Raw genomic sequence first — 18,798 nt, forward strand, 5'->3', positions numbered from 1 at the left:
CATGTGATACATGAAACTCCTCACCCCATTCCAGGCCTATTTAATCAGAAACTCTGGAGAGGGGCCTCGCAATCTGCGTTTTAATAAGCCTGCCAGGTATTTCTGATCTGACATGTGAGAAGCATTAAATTAACAAAATGTTTCAGTGACTTATATAAAAATTTCAGGACACCTCAAAGTGACCTTTATCCAATCCCTGTTTTAGAGATGCATACTAGTAATGAGTAACTTAATCTACTTAATTACTTACTAAGATTTTTGAGGGCATCTCAGTTTTGTTTTGCTGAAGGAAACATTTGGAAAGACTGAATTACTTTTCTCAAGTTTTAGTTAGTTAAATTAGAAATTTAATATGATCAAATTTAAATACTTTAAGGTTTATGACCTTAACAACTTTTTCCTAAAATTGCTTATCACTTATATAGTTTTAAAATTTATCAGGTTAACCAAATATCATAGCAACTCTTTATATCTTGAATTATTGATAAATTAGCAATACTATTTACATTAGTCAAAGAGCCAAATCTAAATCATGATGTTAACTTACTGGTAAATAGTGGCATTTACCAGAACCCTCTTGGTTTCGCTGGATTTTAGCACTGAGGCAGAGAGGACCAACTTTAAAACTAACTTAAAATGTATACGATTTTTGTCCCCTCCCTCACCTTCTCCAACATCTAACTAATCACCAATCTTCCGTCGGTAGTACCTCCTAAATATCTCTGAGTCTAACTCCTTCTCTCTCTTATTATTGTTATTTCTTGGTCTGAGCCACCATCCGTTTTCTACTGGACTTCCAACTCATTTATCTGAATCCATATTCACAGTGAAAAAAGTGGTCTTTAATAACATACATCTGATCATGCCCCCAGTCTGTGCATCCCAGATAATAAACTGATGAATTTGTTCAGAAAAGAAGTAGCCTTTCTGTTGAAATTACTATTTGAGAAGGGAATGAAAAGTAGAATTAATTGTTAGTTATGAGGGTTTGGAGGTACGGCTTTTCCATTTGCAGATAATTTCCTGGTAATTCCAATGAAAAATAGACTTGGATAACTTTTGATAAGAGATTAGTTCCAAAATGGCCACGTTGTGTTCTGGTGTCTGATGTGTAACTGCTTTCTGAAGTCCTCCATCTTCTAAAATGAGTTTTCATTTAAGGAGACTCCACATTGTCTCTAAATGAATTCAGAAGAGAGGGAAGAAACCCAGAGAGTTGTGATTCTTAGTGTTAATTCTGAGACCTTTCATATACTGTCAACAGCTGTAAACAGAAACTCCAGTGCTTGGTTTCTGCTCCTTTTGGAACATTGTTGTGTGATTTTCTTGAGGCTAGGTTGACTCTTGTCACCTCAGTTATCATCATTGTCTTCCACCTCTTCCTCCTCATCTCGTCTGTGTGACTGACAGTGTGACCCTTTTTTTAATATCAAATTTAGGGGAAAGGATACCCAGTTTAGCCCTTATATGTATGTACCTTACAGTTTTTTCAAGTGTGCCCTTTCTATTTAAAACTCATCAATGGCTTCTCATAAAGTCCACGGTCTACCATGATCTGTGAACCTTACATTATATAGCTTCTCCAGCTTCTCTAGCCCAGAGATCTTCATGTAGTTACTCAAATGTGCTGTGTTTCTTTCTGCCACAGGGTCTTTGCACATGCTATTTCCTCATGGTCCAGCTGACCATTTATTGATCTTTAGATCTCAGTTTAAAGATTATTTTTTTCTGGAGAACTTTTCCTAATATATTCCCTCCCTGCCCAATCTGTACTCCTTGTTATATTATTTCATAGCTTTCTCTACGCTTTGATCATTACACTTATTTTTGCAATTCTTTTATCGTATACCTTCCTTTATAGACTGTGTTTCATGCAGGCAAGGTCCATTTTTGGTAATCCTGGTTTCCAGCAAAGTAGCTAGTAGCCCAAAGTATTTGAATGAGTGAGTGAATAAATGAACAAAGTAGTGAACAAAGAGTGATGACTTTTCATGTGTTAAAGCAATATAAGGTTATAAAGTTGCCAGATTTTTGTGAGTAAGCTATTCCTTATTCTTGTGTATGTAGATTATGCCTGTGCTCTTCAGAAGGACATTTTGCTTCAGGGACGTCTCTATCTTTCAGAAAACTGGCTGTGTTTCTATAGCAACATCTTCAGATGGGAAACTACAGTAAGATGTATTTTGATTTGACTTGTTGATACCAATAATTGCATAGATAGAAATATATATCATCCTCCTAAAAACAATGTACTTCATATTCCAAAGTAAATTTGTATATATTTGTATATCTGTACTTGTATATGTGTGTAATTTATTTATATATTGTAGAAGTGTGTAATCTACTTTCTTAATACATCGAGCTCCATTTGTACATATTTAATACAGTTGGAGAAAGAGATTTCAAGTTGAAAAAAGCTTGAACATACATCAGTTTGACTGCCAAAATCATGTCTGATGTGACAGACTGTCTGAATTTTGTTTGTGTGTGTGTATGTGTTAATGTGGAACATGAACACCCACATGTCTTCTCACACTCTGTCCTATAGTTAGAAGAGCTGTGGAGGAAATTTCTGCCAGGGGAGAACGTCTGACTGCTTACCCTGTTCTTCTCAGAGAATGCAAGCATGCGCTTATTAAGTCCTTCAGGTTTTTCAGCGGAATATTCTGGATTAGACTGATGTCATACCTCATATTTTGTGCTGTGTATGTTTCAGAAAAATTCATTTAATAATTTTTCATTCTTTTGTGTGTTTAGATTTGCATTGCATTAAAGGACATAACCTGCATGACTAAGGAGAAAACTGCTCGACTCATCCCAAATGCTATTCAGATTGTTACAGAAGGTGAAAAGGTGAAAAACTTTTCTACCTTTGCCTTATTATATAACATGGAGATTCATCAGTGTTGGTGATGTAGGCAATTCTTCTTGGAGTTAGGAATTTATAATAGAGATATATTGTATTTAACACTAGATTTCTGTGTAGTTAAATACTCACTGATAATTAAATGACTGCTAACAATTTTTGTGCTTTACAGTACACAGAGAACTTTCTCCTATATTTTTCATTTCTTCTTTGTAAGAGGTAGGTAGGGTAACCATTATCAAAACATCATTATTTCTAAATACCCTAATAATTCCATGATATTGTTTAGGCAATAATACCTGCACAGTAGCAACTAATAAAAACAAATGGTTCTGGTGAACAGGGAGATTTGAGTAGCATACAAGTAAACACATGATCATTATACTATTTTTTAGGATGGCAGTTAGGGTAGCAGTTATTTTTAATTACCATTGTTTTTATTATCCTACCTATAATATCTGCCATTTTGTAGTGGGGATATATGCAGAATCTTCCTGTACCCACCTGGAAAATTGATTAGGGCTCTGTGTGTGACATTAGAAGCGTAATGCTGAGAAAGCAAAAGAAATAAAAGAGGGAAGGAAAAGAAGGACAGTATGGAAGGAAATTTAAGGGAAGGAGAAGGAAGGAAAGAAGGAAGGAAGCACAGAAGGAAGGAAGGGAGGCAGTGAAAGGCAAAAGGGGAGAGAAAGAGGAAAGAGAAGCAAGGGAGAGAAGACACAATCATGACATTGAATCACTGTAGTGTTACTTTTAAATCTTACAGTTTCTTTCAAATGCAATTTAAATTTTATTTTTATTTATTTATTACTTACTCATTTTTTTAAAGTTTATGTATTTATTTTGAAAGAGAGAGAGAGCATGAGCAAGGGAGGGGCAGAGAGAATGGGAGAGAGTGAGGATACCAAGTAGTCTCTGTGATGTCAGCGCAGAGGCCAAATCGGGGCTCGAACTCATGGATGGTGAGATCATGGACCTGAGCTGAAATCAAGAGCCTGACAGTTAGCTGACTGAGCCACCCAAACACCTCTGTTTTCAAATAATCTTATCCTTACAGTATACTCCCCAGTACACCACAGATAACTTTCCCCCTTGGAACTATTTGAGAGTGAGTTGTCACTCTGAAGCCTCATTACCCCCAGGTATCAACCCAGATATCCTAACATGTATTTCCAACAAAGACGTTCTCCTGCATAAGCACAAACTGACCATGAAAATCAATAAATTAGCATTGATCATTACCGTTATTCAATCCTCAGGCCTTCTTCAGTCCCCCCAATTATTCCAATAACATCCTTTACAGCAATTAGATGCAGTTTAGAAACACATAATTACTTCTTTTACTTGTCATGCTCTTTAATTCTTTATTCTGGAATAGTCCCTTAGTCTTTTTTGACTTTTGTGCCACTTTTAAAAACTATAGGTGTTATTTTGTGGGCTATTCCTCAATTGTGTTTGTCTAATATTTCCTTGTAACTAAACTTAGGTTATGCAATTTTGACAGAAATAACATGAAAGTGACATTCTGTTCTTTCCACTGCATCCTATCAGTTGGCCCCTGGCTTCAGTTTCTACCATAACTGGTGATACTCACTTCAATCACTTGATTAAGATGGTTAATCTGCCAGGCTTTACTATAAAGTTGTGTGTTTTCCTTTGTAACAATATTTTGTGGCAAACTACTTTGAAACTATGTAAATATACAATTCCTCTTCAAACTTTAAATTTATTCATTAACTTATATCAGTATGTCCTCATAGTTTCTTGTTTCATTCAGTAAGTTTTAATCTGTCACTAGCATTATTTATTTTGATGTTCAAAGTGTCCCAAATTTGGGCAATGGCAGGCTCTCAAGTTGGCTCTGGTGACCTTCTGATTATTCTCAGCATTGTCCTTAGCATTTCCTTGCTTTTTGGCATAAGATGTTACAGGCTTTCCCTGCCTCAGCCCTGGAATCAGTCATTTCTCCAGAAAGTTCTGGTTTCTTCTTTTTTTAAATTTTTATTTATTTTTGAGAGCGAAAGAGCAAGAGTGTGTATGCATGCATGAGCAAGGGAAGGGCAGAGGAGAGACAGAGAAAGAATCCCAAGCGAGCTCTATGCTGTCGGTGCAGAGTCCAGTGCGGGGCCCAAACCCACAAACCACAAGATCATGACCTGAGTTGACATCAAGAGTAGGATGCTTAACAGTGTGAGCTCCCCAGACCCCCCAGCTGTGATTTCTTTTAAGGGAAGACTGATATTTAGAAGCCAGTGTATTCATTGCTATTGGGGTGTCATATTCCTGAGGCCTCTAAATAGTAAGAATGAGGTTGTAATGTATGTATGCATGTATATAAAATTACACACCCATACGCATAACATACACGCACATATACCCACTTGTACATCAATGTCTTTCTACTTATCTGTCATAAACCAAGAATTCACTCTAAAATCTCTAATTCCTACCCAACACCTCACAGTTCAGTTTTGTTTCTTCCCTTTCATATCTGTAACTCCCTTCCCTGACTGTGAGAAACCAGGCTCCCATTATCCTCAGTATATTTACTTATGTGATCAGTTGGCTTCTATGTAATCAAACTTCATCTCTTTTGCCACTCCTTTCTCACATGGAGAGAAATGGGAACCTGACGCCTCCCAGTCAGGTTGCTGCCCATCACGACACACAGATGGTCTCACCATGTGAAAGCACTCCTCACTCTGCTTGGGCTAACACCCCATGCCAAGCACCTTCCCTGCATTCGCTTTACCCTGTGCCACGTCACCCCTCTAATGGGATGCTCTCTGTCCCCTGCTTGTGCTCTGATATTCTGTGCCAGTCTGTCACTGTATGTGGTTGTTCCCCACACCCCTTTGGGCCCTGACTCCCCAGCACAAAACCACCGTTATGGACTCCATCGTGCTATGTCACCCTCACCTGCTCTAGCTCTGACATGTTTTTGTAGGCTGCTCCTGTTTGTGGCCATGCTCTTTACCATGCTTGGGCTCTGACACCCACGCCAGGCTACCTCTTTACATGGTCACCTTCCATGGGCTCTGACTTGTGCCCCTCACCCTGTTCTTGTTCTAACACCATGCTCCAGATTACCCTCATATATGGAGGCCCTTCTTACCCACTTGGACTCTGATACTCCACGTAGGGCAACCCTCCTATGTGGACAACTTCCTCATTCTTTTCTGGTTTGACATTGTTACGGGCTACTGCAGCTCCTCTTGCCCTCCCCTCACCTCCACTGTGAATGCCTCCTTTTCTCTGTTCTGCCAATAGCTTTAGGGCTGAGCTGTTCAGAAAGAGAAGAGCTAAAAATAAGTGTATTCTTAATTTTATAATTAATACATGAATACATTGCATTCCCTAATGAAGTCATCAAGCAATTCTTAAACTAGCACCTTCTTCCATGCCTATAATCCCCAAATCCACTTATTTATTTTTCTTTTAGAGGCAGACACTGTTATCAGTTTGGTATGTATGTTTTTAGACTTTCTTCCTTTGTGTATGTATAGATACACATACAGTTGTGTATATATATATACATATAGTTTTGCTTTGCTTTTAAAAGTAAATGCTGTCTTGTACATGTTGTCTTCAATTTTCCTTTCTTAAAAAGAACTTAACGTTACTTGGAGTCACAGGTTAGCACATACAGATAGAGCTATTTCTGTTTGTTCATGTGCTATATAGTATTTCATAGAATGAATTTGCCATGGTTCCCTTGGCCTAATATTAGTTCATTTCCAATATTTTGTTATTATCAACAGTGCTGCAGTGAACAGCCTGACCATGCCTTCTAGACCTCATGTATAACTATTTCTCATGTATCTGGTGAGGTTTCAGGGTCAAGCATTTTAACATTAATAACAACTAGCATTTGCTGAATATATTTGTTCTAAAACACTGTGTTAAGTTCTTTACATATATTTTCTCATTTAATTTTCGCAAAAATTTGCTACTATAATTATTCCCATTTAACAGATGAGGAAACTAAGGAAAAGAAAAGTGACCCAAAGGGGGCGCCTGGATGGCTCAGTTGGTTAAGCGTCCGGCTTCGGCTCAGGTCATGATCTCACGCGTGGTCCGTAGGTTCGAGCCCCACATCAGGCTCTGTGCTAACAGCTCAGAGCCTGGAGCCTGCTTTGGATTCTGTGTCTCCCTCTCTCTCTGACCCTCCCCTGTTCATGCTGTCTCTCTCTCTCTAAAATAAATAAAAGCAGTAAAAAAAAAAAAAAGTGACCCAAAGAACCAAGACTTGTAGAACTAAGTGATAGATTATATACAAAAATGGATAAAGTAGATTACAAGTTATTTAGTTTAAGAAGTGGGAATTAGTACGCATAACAAAGTGGTAAAAGAGAGATGAAGAGGTTTTTCTTATCTATATACCTGAATAAAAAGATTGTAAGATTATTACAATACAAAAAAGCAAAAACAGTTTTGGTCTAAGAAAAGGAAATAGAGAACAGTAAGTAGTTATCATTAAGTCACATATTATGTATATAATTGTATTTGGGAAATCTAGATATATCCTTTTTATGAAAAGTTTTGCTTTATGGAGAATATATATAGCAACATTTCAATTTATTAACTAGAAAATAGCACTTTAAAATCTTTCTATGAAAAGCATAAACACCCAAAACATTATTTGTTTGACATCTTATTTAACAAATCAAACATCCAGCCGAGCTTTCTCATCGCTAAAAATAACCACTCAGTCATGAAAAGTCACTAACTATGGGGTCGGAAGAGATGACACACTGCGAGACTGTATTTAGTGCTGTCACTTGTCAGATTTTCTCATAAAAGCCTATTTCAAAATGTGACTTTGCAAAATCAATTAAATGCAGAGGAAAAGATAAAGCTAAAAGCAAACATAGAATTACAAATTGAAACATGCTATTTTTTTTCTCTAGCATTCAAAGTTTTATATATGAGTGTTTTACATATATATAAAAATATAAATAGTAGAAATTAAGTATTTCTGGATTTTTCAGAAGACTATGAAAAATGATATAATTTGAAATTAAGATCCTTAAAATAGGGCACTTGAGTGGTTCAGTCAGTCAGGTATCTGACGCTTGATCTCAGCTCAGGTTACGATCTTACTGTGTGAGGGTTTGAACCCCGCATCAGGCTCTGTGGTGTGGTGGTGGTGCAGAGCCTACTTGGGATTCTCTCTCTCTCTCTTACTCTCTCCCTGTCCCTCCCCTGCTTGCATGATGCACCCCCCACTCAAAATAAATACATAAATGTAAAAAAATTTTTTAAAGATTATTTTAATAGATAAATTACATGTATATAAATATCTACCTATTTCAAATTCCTTTTCTGAGTAAATATTGATAAAATTATACTTACTGTAAGATACAATTTTTAAAGATACCTTGTTCATGTACCAGTTACCTATTTTTCTTCTCTTGTAGCAAAAAGTGAAACAAAAATAATATATGGGGGTACCTGGGTGGCCCAGTCAGTTAAGCATCCAACCTCGGCTCAAGTCATGATCTCATGGTTCATGTGTTCAAGCCCTGCATCAGGCTCTGTGCTGACAGCTCAGAGCCTGGAGCCTGCTTTGGATTCTGTGTCTCCCCCTCTCTCTGCCTCTTTCCCGCTCCCACTCTCTGTCTCTCTGTCTCTCAAAAAATATTTTAAAAAGTAAAAATATATATATAAAGTAGGTAATCCTGTCTTACTAGTTTGCTTTCACCATAGCAAGTGTCAACAGATCTTTATGACACTCCTTCTCATGTTTTTTTATGCCACTAAAATAATCCTGCTATTTTTCTTTGCAGTTTTTCTTTACATCTTTTGGTGCCAGAGACAGAAGTTACCTCAGCATCTTTAGGTTGTGGCAGAATGTACTATTAGACAAGGTAAGTGTTCAAACCAGAGGCAGGTGCTCATTATAATAGCAACCACCCAATATGTATCTCAACCGTGTATGTGAGTTGAAAGTTCCTTTTCATTTTTTGGAGTTAATTTTGACTGGACTATTTAAATTCCAAGAAGAAGCTCGAAGCAAAACAGAATCCATGGCTTTGTTAAGATGTTGATTGTATAGTAGTCTCCCCTTTATCTGCAGGGGATATGGTCCAAGACCCATAGTGGATGCCTGAAACTGCAGACAGTACTGAAACTAATATATATGCTATGGTTTTTCCTGTATGTGCATACCTATGATAAAATTTAATTTGTAAATTAAGCAGAGTAAAAGACTAATAAAAATAACTAATAATAACATAGAACAATTATAACAATATACTGTAATAAAAGTTATGTGAATGTGGTATCTTTCTTTCTCTTCAAAATACTTTATTATGGTATACTCATCTGTCTTCTTGATGGTGTGAGATGATAAAATGACTGCAGGTTGAAATGAAGTGAGGTGAATGACCTAGGCTTTGTGATGCATCACTGTGCTGCTCATTATGATGGTATGTCAGAAGGAGGACAGTCTGCTTCCTGACTGTGGCTGACTGGGTAATTAAACTAGGGAAGCTGAACCTGTGGATAAGGAGGGAGGGACTACTGCAATCCCCAGAGTAAAATTTAAAAATATAGTAAAAGAAACATCAAGGGAATTAAAATGGTACACTAGATCTATTTAACACTTAAGAAGGCAGTAATGGAAGAATAGAGGGACTAAAAAGACATAAGACATATAGAAAATAAATAGCAAAATGACTATTAAACATAGCCATTAAATCATTAAACATAAAAGATTAAGCACTTTAATCAGAAGGCAGAGGTAAGCAGAAAGAATGAAAAAAACTTGATCCAACTATATGCTGTCTATATGAAACATGTTAGATTTAATGATACAAACAGATGGAAAATAAGAGGATGGAAAAAATATATACCATATGAATAGTAACCAAAAGAGAGCTGAAGTGACTATGATAGTATCAAACAAAATAGACTTTAAGACAAAAATTATGGGTGCCTGGGTGGCTCAGTCGGTTGAGCATCTGACTTCAGTTCAAGTCACGATCTCACGGTTCATGGCTTTGAGGCCTGCATCGGGCTCTGTGCTGACAGCTAGCTCAGAGCCTGGAGCCTGTCTTCAGATTCTGTGTCTCCCTCTTTCTCTGACCCTCCCCTGCTCACGCTCTCTCTCTCTCTCTCTCTCTCTCTCTCTCTCTCTCTCAAAAATTAATAAAACATAAGCAATTTAAAAAATAACACAAAAGTTAATATAAACAAGGAATAACATTTTATAATACTAAAAGGGTCAATCCCTAACAACTATAAACTTAAATGTAGCTAATCGCAAAGCCCTAAAATAAAACAAAACTGGTAGAATTGAAGGGGGAGATAGACAATTCAACAATAATAGTTGGAGATTTTAACACCTCACTTTCAATGATGGATAGAACAACCAAGGAGATTAACAAGGAGATGGAAGACTTGAACAAAACTATAAACTAACTAGGACTAAAAGACATCTATGGGACACTCAAAACAGAATACATATACTTCTCAAGTATACATGGAACATTCTCCAGGAGAGACCATATGCTCGATCATAAAAGAAACTGTAATACATTTAAGAGTATTGAAATAATACAATGGACCACAATGGAATGAAATTAGAAATCAATAACAGAAATTTGGGAAATTCATAAAAAGCAGATATTAAATAGAACATTTCTAAATAACCAAAGTACAAAAAGAATTCACAAGATAAATTAGAACATAGTTTGAGTTAAATGAAAACAAAAACACAACATACTAAAACTCATGAGGTACAGCTAAAGGAGTGCCTAAAGGGGGATTTTATAACTATAAATACTTATAAAAGAAGAATGCTTTTAATTCAGTAACCTAACTTTTCACCGTAAGAAATTAGAGTGAAGGAAACACTCTAAACTTATAGGAAGATTAGAACATAAATGAATAAAATAAAGATTTGAAAAAGAGATGATCAACAGAACCAAAAGTTTTTTCTTTGAAAAGATCAATAAAGTTCACAATTTATAGCTAGACTGAACAAGAAAAAAATACTAAAATTATTAAATTCAGAAGTGAAATTGGTAACATTAGTTCTGACCTTACAAAATTAAAAGGATTCATACTATGAACATTGTATGCCAACAAATTAGTTAACCTAAATGAAATGGACAAACTTGTGACTAGAAAGTCATAAAACGATGCAACTGACTCAAGCAGAAATGAAAAATCTGAATAGACTTGTAACAAGAGAAGAGATCAAATTATCAATAAAAAAAGTCTACCCACAAAGGAAAGCTCAGGTGGCTTCATTGGTGAATTATGCCACATGTTTACAGTAGAATTAACACCAATTGTTCACAATGTATTTCAAAGAATAGAGGAGGAGGGAATACTTCCCAACTCAGTCTGTGAGGCCACCATTACTTTGATTACCAAAAGCAGACAAAGAACATCACAAGAAACCTACAGGACAATATTTATGTTCATTGTGTCTACGTTAATTTTGTGTATGATTATAGACAAAAATGCTCAACAAAATCCAAACCACTTTAGCAAAACAAATCCAGACACATATAAAAATGATTATATGCTGTGACCAGGTAGAATTTATACAATGATTCAACATATGAAAATCAGTCAGTGTAGGGGGCGCCTGGGTGGTGCAGTCGGTTGAGCTCTGGCTTTGGCTCAGGTCATGATCTTGCGTTCGTGGGTTTGAGCTTCACATCAGGCTCTGTGCTAACAGCTCAGAACCTGGAGCCTGCATCGGATTCTGTGTCTCTTTCTCTATCTGCCTCTCCTTCACTCACACTCTGTGACACTCTCCCTCTCAAAAAATAAATAAACACTAAAAAAATTAAAAAAAAAAGAAAATTGGCCAGTATAATACACTATATTAGTAGAATAAAGGACAAAAACCACATGATCATTTCAATCAATACAGAAAAAAATGTGACAATAGCTAACATCTTTTCATGATAAAAAAAAAAAAATGAAGTAAGACTAGCAGGAAATTTCTTTGACCTGATTCAACTAACATACTTAACAGTAAGAGACCAATGCTTCCTACCCCAGGTCAAGAACAAGACAAGGATGTCCTTTCTTGCCATTTCTTTCTTTCATTTTTTTAATGTTTATTTTAGAGAGACAGAAATTGAGAGAGAGAATATGCATGCAAGCGAGAGCTGGTGAGGGTCAGAGAGAGGGAAACAGAGGATCCAAAGCAGGTTCAGCACTGACAGCAGAGAGCCCTGTGCACAGCTTGAACCCATGAACTTTGATATCATGACCTGAGCCAAAGTCCAATCTTTCTGGCCATTTCTATTCAACACTGTATTGAAGTCTCTAGCCAGGGAAATTAGGCAAGAAAAAGAAGTAAAAGACATCCAGATTAAAAACAAAGAAATAAAACTATCTCCACTGGCAAATGGTATGTTTTTGTATATGTAAAATTCTAAGGAAATCCATAAAAACCCATTAGAACTAAGAAGTTCAGCAAGTTGCAGAATACATGATCAAAATACCAAAATCAATTTTATATTTCTATACACTCACAATGAACAATCCAAATATTTAAAAAAGTATAAAAAGTATAAAATTCTTTTTAGTTTTTATTTATTTTTGAGAGACAGAGACAGAGCATGAATGGGGGAGGAGCAGAGAGAAAGGGAGACAGAATCCAAAGCAACCTCCAGGCTCTGAGCTGGCAGCATAGAGCCCAACACGGGGCTCGAACCCACAAACTATGACCTCATGACCTGAGCTGAAATTGGATGCTTGGCCAGCTAAGCCACCTAGGCACCCCAAAAACAGTTCAGTTATAATAATATCAAAAAGAATAAAATACTTGGAAACAAATTTAACAAAAGAACTTTAAGATGAACACTGAAAGCTACAAAATATTGTGAAAAGAAATTAAAGAATACAAGTGAAAAGAATCTCGTGCTCATGAATCAGAAGACTTGATATTGTTAAGTTGGCAATATTCCCCAAATTGATTTGCAGATTCAATGCAATCCCTATCAAATCCCAACTGGCTTTTTTTTTTCTTCAGAAATTGAAAGAGGATCCTAAAACTCATGTGGAAATGCAAAGCACCCAGAATAGTCGAAACAATCTTGAAAAAGGAGAATAAAATTGGATGAATTAGTCTGTCAGGGCTGCCATTATAAAATACTACAGACTGGGTGGCTTAAACACCATCAATTTATTTTCCCACACTTCCAGAAGCTGAAAGGCCAGGATCATGGAATGGGCAGGATGAATTTCTGGTGGGATCCCTCTCATTGGCTTGCAGTCTTTCTCATAGGTTTTTCCTTTGTTCATGCACATTCCTGGTATCTCTTCCTTTTTTTTTTTTTCATTGTTTTTATGTTTTATTTTTTTGAGAGAGAGTGTGAAAGCAGTACAGAGGCAGAGGGAGGGAGGGAGGGAGAGAGAGAGAGAATCTTAAGCAGACTCCTTGTTGGGCATGGAGCTCGATGTGGGCCTTGAACTTAGGACTGTGAGCTCATGACTGAATCAAAATCAAGAGTTGGGGGGCGCCTGGGTGGCTCAGTCGGTTAAGCCTCCGGCTTCGCTCAGGTCAGATCTCACGTTTGTGGGTTCGAGCCCCGCATCGGGCTCTGTGCTGACAGCTAGCTCAGAGCCTGGACCCTGCTTCCGGTTCCGGTTCTGTGTCTCCTTCTCTCTCTACCCCTCTCATGCTCTGTCTCTCTCTGTATCAAAAATAAAAATAAAGCATAAAAAAAAAATCAAGAGTTGGATGCTTAACTGACTGAGCTACCCAGGCACCCTAAGATATCTCTTTCTCCTAAATGAATACCAGTGCTATTAGATTAGGGCCCTACCCTCATGACTTCTGTCTTAGCGCAGGCTACTATAACAAAATGCTGTAGATTGGGTGGCATAAGCTACAGAAGTTTATGTCCTCATAGTTCTAGAGGCTGGAAATCTGAGATCAGGGTGCCAGCTTTGGTTGGGTTCTGGTGAGAATACTTCCTTGCCTTCTCATTGTGTCCTGACATAGCAGGGAAGGAGGGAGAGAGAGCAGAGCCAGAGTGACCAAAGTCTCTGGTGTCTTTTCTTATAAAGGCACTAATCTTATCATGAGAGTCCCACCCTCATTTACCTCATCTAAACCTAATTATCTCTCAAACGCCCCGCCCCCAAATACTATCACATTGGGACTTAGAATTTCAACATATGAATTTCGGAGGGGGTGGTAGGACACAATTCAATCCATAGCAACTTCATTAACATTAATTTTCTCCTAAAAGTTCCTGTCTTCAAACATAGTCACATAGGGGGTGAGGGCGTCACATATAAATTTTAGGAGAATGCAATTCAGTCCATAACATTGGAGGACTTGCACTTTTTGTTTTGATGTTTACCGTAAAGCTGCAACAATCAAGGTAGTAGGTTTACTGGTATAAGCTAGACATATACATTAATGGGATAGAATGGAGAGTCCAGAAATAAAATCTTGCACTTAACAGCCTTAAATTGATTTTTGACAAGGGTGCCAAAACAACTCAACAGGGAAAGAAGTCATTTCACCAAATGGTGCTGGAACAGCTAGATAGCACATACAATAGAATGAATTTTGACTCCTGCTCCAGACCATATACAATAATTAACTCAAAAAGGATCATAGATTTAAATGTAAGATCTTAAAGTACAAAACTCTCAGAAGAAACTGTAGCTGTAAATCTTTATGACCTTTGGATTAGACAGTAGATTCTCAGATATGACGCCAAAAGCTCGTGACAAAAAAAATAGATAAACTGGACTTCATTAAATTCAAAACGTTTATGCTTGAAGATATCCATCAAGAAAGTAAAAAGACAATTCAAGGACTAGGAGAAAATATTTGCAGGTCATGTATCTGATAAGGTATTAATATCCAAAACATAGGAGGAGCTATTATAACTCAGCAACAAACAACAACAACAACAAAAGACAAATAACCCATTAAGAAATGGGCAAAAGATTTGTATAGCCATTTCTCCAAAGAAGATCTACAGATGGCCAATAAGTGCCTGCAAAGATGTGCAATGTGATTAGCCATTCAGGAAACTTAAAACCATGAGTTACTACTTCACGTTCACCGGGATGGCTAAAATAAAAAAGCAGACCCTAACAACTGTTGAGGATGTGGGGAAACTGGAGCTCTCATACATTGCTGGTGAGGTTGTAAAATTTGAAAACTTTGAAAAAACAGTTTGGCAGTTTTTCAAAATGTTAGACAGTTTTTGCACGACCCAGCAATTCCACTCTTAGGTTATATACAGGAGAATTGAAAGTGTATATTCACACAGAAACTTGGCACTTGAAGGTTCTTCGTATTATTCACAAAGCCAAAATGTGGAAATATCCTGAATGTTCATCAACTGATGAATAGGTACACAGAGTGTCTGTTCACACAATGGAGTATTTATTCATCAATACAAATGAGTGAAGTCCTGATATGTGTTACAACATCCATGAACCTTGAAACATTATGCTGTGTGAAAAAAACCAGTCCCTAAAGAACATATATTGGATGACCCTGCTTTTATGAAATCTCCAGTATAGGCAAAGAAGTAGAAAGTACGTTTGTTTCCAGGAGGAGGAAGAAATGAAAAGTGACTGCTAATGGATTTGGGTATCTTTTGGGTTGACGAAAATGTTCTAGAATTAGTTAGTGGTGATAGTTGTACAGCTTAGGATATGTAAAAACTTATGAATTGTACATTTAAAGTACATTTTGTGGTATGTGAATTATAGCTCAATAAATCTGTTTTATTTTTTAAAAATGGCATAGGGGGTTGTATAGACATGGTGGTATAAGAAAGACTTCTTTGCAGTGGAAGCTGAAACACCGCAGGCCAGAACTGTACCTCCTCTCCTCCCCGCCACAGCTAAGCCGCTCTGTGGCCTCTGTGGCTCTTAGGGTTGAATGGCTTTTGAACTTTACGACAGTTGCTGAAGTCAAGGTCTACCAAACAATCCCTACTTGGCTATTTTCACTTTCTCAGAATGCTGGGGACACGGAGAAGTGGCCTGGAAGTCCCCAGTTGGAGCCGAAAGGAAAGACACCAATGGGGGTGGGGAGCTTGCCAAGCGCAGCCCCTCCTCCTTCCTTAAGGGAATAGACAAGACTGGCTGTGAGGCACCATGTCCAGGCTCCCCCCACCCCCATGAGTCTTTCTTGGCGTTTGGCCACCTAGGCTCCCTGGAGCCCCATGCCCATGTTCCTGGCCTGGGGTGGCAGACCGTGGGTGCCTGGTCTGGTAGTGTGCGGCAGCCACCTGCAGGAGTATGGAGCAGCTGTACAAAGACTTGCTGGCCTGCAGCTCTGTGTTGCCCTTTCAGTGCTGTGCTGCAGAAATCCTCTTTCCCCTTTGTAGGGCCCGCCATGTTCGGATATATTGTTACAATTACAGTGGGCTGCTCTTTTTGGCATGGGCTGAAAACTCGAGTGTTGCCCTGGAGACCTGACTAATGCTACCCTCCAATGCCAAGTTTTTTGAGTGCTTTGGGAATCCCCCAGGTGCATCCCTCATTCTAATGAGGAGCCAAATACTGCTACTGCAGCCTGCATTTGGTTATGTCCTGGATCTGAGTGTCCTCCCCAAATCCTGTTTGCACTTATCACAGGTGAGAAAGTTGAGATACATCCTTATGAAAACAAGTAACTTCAGAGAAGTGATAAAGTTCAGGTTTACAGATAAGCCAAGTAAGAAACAGATCTGAACTTTAATGAAAAAATTTTAAATGCTCTTTGAAGTGGAAAGAAGAAAGGTAATTTCAAGGTACTTCTAAGACCACCAAAGCATTTACTGGCTGGGAGTCAAATCTAAACCTCTTTGCAAAGATCCTGATGTCACCTGTGTTCTTGATATGTACAAAAGGAGTATCACCATCTTTATTGTAGTTATACCTTTCACATGTTTGAATTATTTGGTTCTTTCACATTGAACATACTACTTTTTATCTCAATCGGATACCATACCCTCATTTTAATCAAAGAATGGTAGCCATTTCTGATGTATACTAAAACAAAATCAATGTTTAAGCATATTGTGTATTAAATGTGATACAGAACTTAAACTCCAACTAAAGTTGGAGGTGAGATCTCAGTTTTAAAACTGCCCTCACTGTGGAGGCACCTGGGTGGCTTAGTTGGTTAAGCGGCTGACTTCAGCTCAGGTCTTGATCTTGTGGTTTGTGGGTTTGAGCCCTGCATTGGGCTCTGTGCTGACAGCTCAGAGCCTGGAGCCTGCTTCAGATTCTGTGTCTCCCTCTCTCTCTGTCCCTCCCGTGCTTGCACTCTGTCTGTCTCTTTCTCAAAAATAAACATTAGGGGCGCCTGGGTGGCTCAGTCGGTTAAGCCTCTGGCTTCGGCTCAGGTCAGATCTCACGTTCGTGGGTTCGAGCCCCGCGTCAGGCTCTGTGCTGACAGCTAGCTCAGAGCCTGGAGCCTGCTTCCGGTTCTGTGTCTCCTTCTCTCTCTGCTCCTCCCCCTCTCATGCTCTGTCTCTCTCTGTATCAAAAATAAATAAAACATTAAAAAAATAAACAGTAGAAATTTTTTAAAAATTAAGAAAATAAAACTGCACTCACTAGAATTTTAAACCTTGTGGAATTCACCTAGAAAAGGAACTAGAAAACAAAAACAAACCAACCTTCCTGTATTTTCCTAGTGATCTTTGAAGGACAGTTTTGTAAAACATACTAATATCTGTAACAGTTGTAGCAATTTTCACTTATGAGGAATTAGGTGTCAGACACAAGGCTAGGTGCTTGGCATAGTTTTAGTATTATCTGCAATTTTTACAAACTTCAGTTGCCTTCTAGTTTTTGAAAATGATAAAGCCACATTGGTTAGATTTCTTGATCTTTCGTAATACTATTTTTGTCAAATCCATAAAATATCCAGTGTAGCTACAAAATTCTATAAAACAACGCAAGTCAGTTGAATAATATATTATACATGTATATATTTATTCAAAATATTTTTAGGGGCACTTCAGTGGCTAAGTCAGCTAAGCATGTGACTCTTGATTTCAACTCAGGTCATGATCCCAGGGTCATGGATTGACCCCCATGTTGGGCTCTGTGCTCAGTGTGTTGCTTCCTAAAGCTTCTCTTTCTCTTTCCCTCTACCCCTCTCCCCCATGCACACATGCTCTCTCTCTCTCAAATATGTAAAATGAAAAAAATTTTAAATTATAAAATATTTTTAGAGAATTTAAGTTCAGAATATCATATTTATGTTTGCTTGTGACTGGGGAATCTGAGGGTGAGAGTAACTATGTCTTACTAGTTTTCCTTCCTACATGAAAAGGCCTTAAAAACAAAGCAAATTAATCTAGAAAAAAGATTAAGGTAAATACAACAAATGATTTTTAAATTGTGTGCATGTGTGTGTGTTTTGTGTGTTTTATTGATTTCTCCAGTAAAATAAATCCACAAAAAGGGAAAATAGCTAGAGGCAAATATGGAGCCTTTGAGCAAGACTGCTTTTAAAAAAACATTTTTTTCACAACGGGTTTGCCGCCAGAGCACAGGTGTCGTGAAAACCACCACTAAACCTAAACCAAAATGGGAAAGGAAAAGACTCACATCAACATCGTCGTCATTGGACACATAGATTCCGGCAAGTCTACCACTACCAGACGTCTCATCTACAAATGTGGCAGGATCGACAAAAGAACTATCAAAAAATTTGAGAAGGAGGCTGCTGAGATGGGAAAGGGCTCCTTCAAGTATGACTGGGTCTTGGATAAACTGAAAGCCGAACGTGAACGTGGTATCACCATTGATATCTCCTTGTGGAAATTTGAGACCAGCAAGTACTATGTGACCATCATTGATGCCCCGGGACACAGAGACTTCATCAAAAATATGATTACAGGCACATCTCAGGCTGACTGTGCTGTCCTGATTGTTGCTGCTGGTGTTGGTGAATTTGAAGCCGGTATCTCCAAGAATGGGCA

At 37.8% G+C, this 18,798-nt stretch overlaps 1 protein-coding gene and 1 pseudogene across 1 annotated transcript in view; both read left to right on the top strand.

Annotated features, from left to right (window-relative positions):
• The first annotated feature begins 2,115 nt into the window (after positions 1–2,115).
• Positions 2,116–18,798, top strand: part of GRAMD1C (GRAM domain containing 1C) — a 67,379-nt gene continuing 50,696 nt past the window's right edge. The window contains exons 1-3 of the mRNA XM_029939325.1: positions 2,116–2,178; positions 2,758–2,853; positions 8,656–8,736. Of these exons, the coding sequence (XP_029795185.1) occupies positions 2,788–2,853; positions 8,656–8,736 (147 nt within the window). The 5' untranslated portion in view covers positions 2,116–2,178; positions 2,758–2,787. The remainder of the gene's footprint in view (positions 2,179–2,757; positions 2,854–8,655; positions 8,737–18,798) is intronic.
• LOC115291757 overlaps positions 18,389–18,798 on the top strand; it is a 1,823-nt pseudogene continuing 1,413 nt past the window's right edge.

Source organism: Suricata suricatta, chromosome 5 (assembly GCF_006229205.1).
Source record: "Suricata suricatta isolate VVHF042 chromosome 5, meerkat_22Aug2017_6uvM2_HiC, whole genome shotgun sequence".
NCBI lineage: Eukaryota > Metazoa > Chordata > Mammalia > Carnivora > Herpestidae > Suricata > Suricata suricatta.